At 45.8% G+C, this 8,776-nt stretch overlaps 1 protein-coding gene across 1 annotated transcript; it reads left to right on the top strand.

The window, feature by feature from the left end:
- The first annotated feature begins 862 nt into the window (after window positions 1-862).
- LOC109766065 (pentatricopeptide repeat-containing protein At3g49240, mitochondrial) lies at window positions 863-3,234 on the top strand. Its single transcript, XM_020324833.4, has one exon. It carries the CDS (start codon window positions 988-990, stop codon window positions 2,977-2,979), a length of 1,992 nt encoding a protein of 663 aa, XP_020180422.1. The 5' UTR covers window positions 863-987; the 3' UTR covers window positions 2,980-3,234.
- The last annotated feature ends 5,542 nt before the right edge of the window (window positions 3,235-8,776 follow it).

The raw sequence follows: 8,776 nt of genomic DNA, 5'->3' as shown, positions 1-8,776 counted from the left end.
CGGGCTTTCGCCGCGGGCGAGCTTCGACCGGCGCGAGACGGTGGAGTACGACCGCCGGCACGCGTCGATCTCCTCCGCGCGCTCTTCGTACGCCGGATCCTCCTCCTCCTCCGCCGCGGGCTTCCTCCCTGTGAAGAGGGAGTGGTCGGACGAGGAGGAGGAGCCGGAGCCTCCGGCGCCGTTCGCTCGGCCGGTGAAGGAGGAGCCCGAAGAGCCCGCTCCGCTCGGCCGCCGCGGAGTCGTCGGGCCCGAGGACTACGTCGCGGAGTTCGACGCCGTCGCCGCCGCCATCGCCGAGCGGAGCGTGCGCGAGGAGGAGGAGCGCCGGCGCCACGCCGAGGAGCTCGAAGCCCTCAAGTGGCGGCAGGCGGTCGCCGACAACGTTGCCGCCAACGAGAAGGCTGACGAGTGGCGCCGCATCCGCGCGGAGCAGGCGGAGAAGTACGTCGATCTCTGCAGCTCCGGCGAGGAGGATTGAGCGTCCGGCTCCTCCACGGTGTCGTCCAGTTGCCGCTACCTCGCCGCCGTCAGATCCGGACCCCTAGTATTAGTTTAACGTAGTATGTAGTATAACTATGCTTGTAGTTTGTGATGAACTATGTAGTATGCGATGAACAATGTAGTATGTGATGAACTATGTTTGTGCAATTTATTCCGTGAAAGTATTTTTTCAAATTATGCAAGTTTAGATACGGGTTCTACTCGGCCGCGTATGTTTTTGACCCACAAAAGCGATTTTCGTGAACCCGCAAACGCGTTTTGCGGGTCTTATTTTTGCGGGTCCGTTAGAGTTGCTCTTAGAATCGTCGTTATCCCCGCGTTCATGCGCGGAAGACACGGACGAAGGCATGTAGCCCAAGCCCATCATGGGATCTTGCCCAGCCCATCATCGTGTTCGACTTGTCGCCATTTGCCATTTCCAGGAGAAAATATCCCCAAATCCCTAGCTAAACCCTCGTCGGCTCGCCGTGGTGCTCCGTGGCCGCCATGGCGCTCTCGAAGCCCCTCTTCTCCCGCCTCCTTCCCTTCTCCCTCCGCCTCCCCGTCCGCCCCCAGCACCGTCTCCTCTGCCTCGCCACCCCCACCGATCTCCCGGATGCTCCCACCGACGCCTCCGCCGAGCGCCGCCGCCGCAAGCGCCGCCTCCGCGTGGAGCCGCCGTCCTCCCGCGGCCCGACCCCCCAGCGCACCCCTGGAGGGCCCCGCCCCTCGTCTAACCCCAACGCTCTCAAGCTCCCCGAGCCAGCGTCGGTCCTCTCCGGCAAGCGCCTCGATCTCCATCGCCGCATCCTCACGCTCGTCCGCGAGAACGACCTCGACGAGGCGGCGCTCCTCACCCGCCACTCCATCTACTCCAACTGCCGCCCCACCGTATTCACCTGCAACACAGTACTAGCGGCGCTCCTCCGCCAGGCGCGCTACGCGGATCTCCTCTCCCTGCACCGCTTCGTCACCCAGGCCTCCGTCGCGCCCACCGTCGCCACCCACAACCTCCTCCTTCAGGCCTACTGCGACTGCCGTCGCCCTGAAACCGCGCTGGAGCACTTCCGTCTCCTACTCAAGGACGACTCCCCTGTCCTCCCATCCCCCACCACATATCGCATCCTTGCCCGATCCCTCGCCGAGAACGGCAAGCTCGATCTGGCGCTCGAGCTCAAGGACGGCATGCTCGAGCGTGGCCTTATCGCCCCCGACCCCCAGGTCTATGCGTTTGTCATGGGTGGTTTTGTCAACGCCGGGGATGGTGACACGGCGGTCTCACTGTACGAGGAGCTTAAGGAGAAGCTTGGTGGCGGGCTGATCCTTGATGGTGTGGTGTACGGGAACCTTATGAAGGGCTACTTTCTAAAGGGTATGGAGAAGGAGGCCATGGATTGCTACACCGAGGTGCTTGGAGAGGGATCCAAGGTGAGATTTGAGGCTGTTAGCTACAACATGGTGCTTGATGCGCTTGGTAGGAATGGGAGGTTAGATGATGCAGTCGAGTTGTTTGATAGGATGTGCAAAGAGCATGACCCGCCCAGGAGGATTGCTGTGAATCTTGGTAGTTTTAATGTGATGGTTGATGCGTACTGCCGTGTGGAAAGATTCCAGGACGCAATTGAGGTGTTTGGCAAAATGGGTGACAAGAGCTGCACACCAGATGCACTCTCATACAATAGTCTGATTGACTGGCTGGGGAAGAATGAACTTGTTGGTGAGGCAGAAGGACTGTACAAGGAGATGGGGGAGCGTGGTATTAATCCTGACGAATACACTTATGTCTTGCTCATTGAGTCCTGCTTCAGGGTTGATAATGTGGATGACGCCGTTTGTTACTTCAATAAGATGTTTGATGTTGGTCTCAGGCCCAATGCCAATGCCTTTAACAAAGTCATAAGTGGCCTGGTGAAGGTTGATAGGATTGACGAGGCACAGGGGTTCTTTGATCTGATGCCTGAAAAGGAGGTCAAGCCAAACATTGCTAGCTATGAATCACTGTTGAGAGCATACATCAATGTTGCAAGGTTGGATGATGCAATTAAGATGGCCAAGGGTATTCTTTTGGATGAGAGTATTGTGTTTACTGATGAATTGAAGGCACTTCTAGATGGGGCATTGCAGAAAGAGGGGAGAAACGGGGATATGACAAAGTTGTATGAGGATGTTGAGACGGAGAAAGCAGAGGCTGCAGCACGTGCAGCTGAAGAGAAGGCTAGAGCAGAGGCTCTTGCTAAAGAAGAAGAGGAGAAGAAGAAGGCTGAGGCTAAGACTAAGGAGGAATCTGCTGCCAGAGCAAGTAGAGCAGCTATTGACGCGGTGCTGGGTCGCAAGAGCGGAGCAGAAAATGGTGAATCGTCTCAAGAAATGAGTGTTGAGGAGGCACAGGTTGTTGAATCTCACAGTGACGCTGTTGGTGCTGCAGAACAGAATGAAGGTGATGACCAGAAGAAAGAGTCTGTTGATGCAACGTCGCAGGTCATAGCTTCATCATCTTAGAGGTTCTTTGTGCCTCAGTTAATGATTTTAGTTTCATTCCAATAGTACAATATGATTAGAAGAGCTTACGTTATGAGAATGGTTAATGATTAGTTTCATTCCAATAGTACATCTAGTGATGCTTATGTTCATGGTTTGAATGGAATTTACATGTTATGAGAGCTCCCAGTGATTGTATGCGGGAACCATTTTGTACCACATCTCTTATTTCGGAGATAGTACAGATTTCTATGCCCCTGAAATCACTCAATTTATTATGTCATATGATCACAGACTAGATAAATTCTCCTTTTTACACTCTTTCTCCTGCAAGTGTAAAGTGACCAGCTTTTCATTTACTTAAGTATTGCTTATAATAAGATCCATAAGAGATGACTGATATTGCACTAGTAATTCTTCTTTCACCTTTTCTTATTTGCCCTTGTACATTTTGTAAAGTATACTAGGTAAGTGCCCGTGCGTTGCAACGGGGAAACACTCTTGTATGCATGGGTGATATATTTAGGTGATACTATCAAGAATCAACTCAACCAAAAACTTCATTTAGCTTTACCATCATGTAAGTGCAATTTGCTCATTTCCCAATTGAACCTAGGTAATTACCTTCAACTGGAAAATATGCGACTTACCTTCAAAATTGAGTTTTACCATCATGTAAATGCAATTTGCTCATTTCCCAATTGAACCTAGGTAATTACCTTCAACTGGACAATATGGGACTTACCTTCAAAATTGAGCTGTGTAAATGCAATTTGCTCAATTCCCAATTCAACCTAGGTAATTACCTTCAAATTTGGTCAGCTGGACCATGTGTTAATTACATTCAAAATTTCTTGACCACCTATATGGAGCCGTTACATCCATGAACTAATAAGGTATAGAAAACAAAAACAGATCATGATGCTACTTGTTAGTCAAGCATACTGACAAGTACTCCCTAGCTTCTTTGGCAGTATTCGGTCACAGTCAAACCTCTGACATGTGGGAAATGTAACAGATGGGATGGTAAAGTAACTTCATTAAGTTAGTTGATTGGTTACCTCACGGATAAGCAAGGGAACTTGCAGCTGTACTGCTGTAGCATCTCACCCTCCAATTCTGAAGACTGTAAAACACAGAAGTGAACTCCTCTGGCCCTAAACAAATCAAAGGTAATGTATTTAAAGTTGGGAGGTTAGGTAAAAAGGTACTCCCTCCGTTCCTAAATTATGAGTCTTTTTAGAGATTTTAATATAGACTACATATGGATGTACATAGACATATTTTAGAGTGTAGATTCACTCGTTTTGCTCCGTATGTAGTTCATATTGGAATCTCTAAAAAGACTTATATTTAGGAACGGAGGGAGTATAGAAGATAAGATAAAAATATCAGATATGGAAAACAGTGCATGTATACTTCATACTTTAATAAACAAGTAAAACCAAAATACGAATGGCAGATAATTCTACGTAGCAAGCTACAAACACGAAGGGCTGATTAAGATCATTCCATGTAATAAATATTGAGCGAAATTCCAAGGCATAAACCACAAAATTATTGCACCGTGATGGATCACACAACAAAACACTAAGAAAGAATTCCTTATTTAACACTATTTTAAAATTGGATTCCCTATTTAACACTCACAAAGTATTTCTTCCTTATCTATCATTGACTCTAAATTTTGTTCCCAATATAACTCTTCCTTCAATTTTTTGAGCTAACAGTGTTAAATGGCGCTTGAAATGACAATACTACCCTTGGAAATACTGTTCTGTTGTGTTGGTAATGATCGGAGGGCTGCACACGTACCTGCAAAAGCTAGCTGCTTGATTGATCTTGCTTCGCAATAGTGCACGCAGTCTGGTTGTACGTGACGCGCGTACATGTGAAAGGCTAGCTTGCTGGATCGATCAACTCCGCTCTCTCGGCGGAACGAACTTAAACACAACGTGCTCCGCAGTCTGCTAACTCCAACTTGCATACAGATTACAGAACACTTCTCCTCATCGCCTTGCCCATGTACCACCAGCGTTTAAGTCGCTGGTGAGCCACCGAACGATGAGCCTGGCCTATCATGTAAGCTTAGGCAAATTATTTTTGGCACAACCTTTTGGCCACACCGACTTATGTTATCCCATTAAATATGACACATAAATACAAGGGCAGATTGGTTAGATGTATGAGGGCAAAATTGTCATTTCATACACCATTTAATACTGTTAGCTCAAATATCGAACGCAAGTGTTATATTGGAAACAAAATTTAGAGTTGATATTATATAGAAAAGAAATATTTTTCCGGTGTTAAATAGGGCATCCAATTTTAAGATAGTATTAAATAAGGAATTCTCTCAAACACTAATTGGTTTTATCCCGCTAAATATTGCCAACAAACCGCAGTTTCACCACAACAGAAACTACCTCCAGTTTTGTTGAAGAACAATTACGAAAAGTATCTAAAGCTTTCAAGGCTAACCTTCTGCCAAAATAACATCGGCCAAGTGTACATATGGATTTATCGAAGCAGTCGTCAAAATACTCAAAAGAAAAAGGAACGTCAGCTCATTAAGTGTGAACACTTTTTGGGTGTTGCAGTTTCTCCTAAACCATGAGAAACATTGTCTTAATTGGGCAGTTGCACATGGTCGTAAGACAATTTTATCCAAGGTACTCATACACTGGGCGTTCACTTTGCTCCAGCTCTATTTGGATTTGTGCTAGTTCTTAAGTTACAGTTAATTCGGGACCGAGGTAGTAGTTAGCAGAGATGCACACCAACCAATACCCTTGCCTGGACGATTGTGCCTAGGCTAAAGATGGTTGCTATAATGGCCAACTGCTGGCTATATGATATTACCATGTCATATATGGTTATCATTTGTAGTCACTTATACAATAAGGTTAGCTATAAGGTTGGCTGTAAGAATACTACTTTTCTACACCTTCTCTCTATCTCTTTCCTCATATTTATTATATCTACTTAGGAGCGTGCATATAGCTAGACTCTTGCATGAGAGCCCACTCCCCTCACTTTTTCATATCTCTCTCCTTCATATAGGCAAAATTGCCATGTAAGCAAGCTATAAGGGACGAGGATTTGTAGCTCTCGGGTGCTCCGCACCCCTATACGAACAATTCGTTCAAAAAATACCGAGAAATTTGAAAAAAAATCTGGGATTTTGGGATATCAAACGTGGGTTCCCGATGTACTCCCGTCTGAAATTCTGTGAAAAAATACCAGGAAACGCATTCATGGCAAAAAAGACAAAAACTTCCTATGTATAGCAAAACACTGTTTGGGTGGATTTTTGTTCGGACAGTAATTCCTTCGCCACGGATACGTTTTTTGGTATTTTTCCACGAAATTTCACACGGAAGTAGATTGGGAAACCAGGTTTGATATCCCAAAATTTTAGATTTTTTGGGTATTTTTTATGATTATTTTTCGTATAGGGGTGTGGAGCACCCATGTGCTCCTGTGTATTTTCCAGCTATAAGCCACTATTGTACTTACTCTAAGTGGCATAGGCTTGAATGGAGCATCCTTGTCCAGAGAGTTATTTCAGAAATATGAAATTTATGGGTGCAGATATTTACCCTGTATCGGCCTTCATTGGTGGAGTGGCCTCTCGGGTTAGTCAAGATACCGTTAAAAAAGAAAGGAATTAGTCAAGATTTCTATGCTTTTAGACTGAGATTCACCTTGTATATCTTAGTGCACCTCCTCCCAGGAAAGTCGTGCTTTATCCTTGGGGGAGACGGACCTTAGGAAGAGATTAAAACGGAGGGTGATCTCCTTATCGGTCATCGAGAGAGCTAAAAAATGCCAGTGTGCTAAAATGACAAATCTGAAGGAGGGTGATGCCAAAACCAAATTTTTTCACCGGAAAATTAATGCAAGACGCCAGAAAAATTACATCCACTGGCTCAAACACAACCAAGGGTGGATCATCTAGCATGAGAAAAAAGTGGAGCTCATTTTTGATCATTGTAGAGAGGTGCTGGAAAAAGGGGAGCTTGGTCCCTGGACCTAAACTGAGATGAACTAAACTTTGAGACTCATGACCTGTCAGAGCTGGAGAACCCCATCAACGAAGAGGAGATGAAAGCGGCGATCAATGACTTGCCTTCTGACAAGGCTCCGGGCCCGGACGGCTTCATCGGTCTTTTCTTCAGAAAATGTAGGCAAAAAGTAAAGGGGGATGTGATGCGTGTGATCCGACTCTTCGAGGACCTTCATGGTACTAATCTCCATTGGTTGATTTCGGCCAACGTGGTGCTTTTGCTGAAGATGGGCGCGGAGGGAATCTCAGATTATAGGCCAATTAGTCAAAGATCATTGCAAAAATCCTTGCAAACAGGTTGCGTCATCACATGAATGACCTTGTCTCCAATGCGCAAAGTGCCTTCATCAGGAGAAGGAGCATCCACGACAACTTCATGTATATCAGAAACCTTGCTCGTAGACTGCACAAGAGTAAAACTCCTGTCACTCCTATTCAAGTTGGACATCCGTAAAGCCTTCGATTCGGTCAAATGGGAATACATCATCGACCTTCAAAAGAGAGGATTCCTCGCTAAGTTCAGAAATAGGATCACTGCCCTGCTATGCACCTCTTCTTCTAGGTTCCTTCTAAATGGGGTGCCGGGGTCTCCGATCAAGCATGTCTGTGTTCTTCGACAAAGAGACTCTATATCTCCGTTGTTGTTTGTCCTTTGCCATTGGTATGCTTTAGCAACTCCTGAACAACGGCACTTCCACTAGTACAACGAGGTGCTATACAAACGGTTTTTAATCCCTTTCCGCAATGGCGTTTTGAACCGTCGTCAAGTGAGTGACTGTGATAGGGGGGTTCTTCCCACACGACCCAGAAACCGTCGGTGATAGGCCCTCCGGTCACACACGCTTGTCAAAATGAGGTCGTGTGCGACGGGCGAGCGATCAAATACGGTTATAGGGGCCCAATCGGTTCCAGTCGTAAATGCATCCCACACAGTCAGTCCCAAACAAACATTTTCGTTTGTTATGTACATTCCACACAGTCAATCCAAGGAAAACGTTTCCGTTCTTATGTACATCCCACACAGTCAATCCAGGGAAAACATTTCCGTTCGTATGTACATCCCACACAGTCAATCCAGAAAAAAGTTTCCGTTCGTATATACATCCCACACACTTTTATGTATAGCCTCGTGTGTGATAGGTGTAACTATCACACACGCTCTGCCTCGGTTAACCGTTTGCTTTTATTCAATTACATCACACACGATTTGATGAAGAAAACTGTATGGCATTGGGCTATCCATCACAAGCGCTTTCACTACTAGAACCGTTTGCAAAGTTCCATGACCCATTTAGCATGTTTATTAGTTTACAATTAATAATTCTAGTATTACGCAAATTCACATTTCATATCAAACAGATGTTTGCCAATTTCATATTAGGCACATAAATATATTTTAACATCACAGTACTATAGCTACCTGAAAATAGCACAATACAACATATAGCTAGTTCACCTTCATAAGAACAATATTAGAACAATATATTCATTTCCCTAATCGTGATCATCCAGGCTCGTCTTATCCACCTCTGCTTTCAGTTCAGTAAGAAGCTGTTTTGCATTGGCCAACTGGGAAAGTGCCTCCTCCTTCGCCAACACCATCTTAGCAAAGTATGATTTTAAAAAAATCCGAACTCATTCTCCACCTTTCTCTTTTTATCCCGCATCTTCAAATATTCTTCAGTGTTGACAACACTTTCTCTAAGCCTACCTCTGTTCTCTTCCTCATACATACTCCAAAGCTTTGCT

The sequence above is a fragment of the Aegilops tauschii genome, chromosome 3 (genome assembly GCF_002575655.3).
Source record: "Aegilops tauschii subsp. strangulata cultivar AL8/78 chromosome 3, Aet v6.0, whole genome shotgun sequence".
NCBI lineage: Eukaryota > Viridiplantae > Streptophyta > Magnoliopsida > Poales > Poaceae > Aegilops > Aegilops tauschii.
This window is presented reverse-complemented; position numbering and strand designations above follow the sequence as displayed.

Bases quoted from the DNA above. Each gene is read 5' to 3' on its own strand.
- LOC109766065 (XM_020324833.4), top strand. From the start codon at position 988: ATGGCGCTCTCGAAGCCCCTCTTCTCCCGCCTCCTTCCCTTCTCCCTC.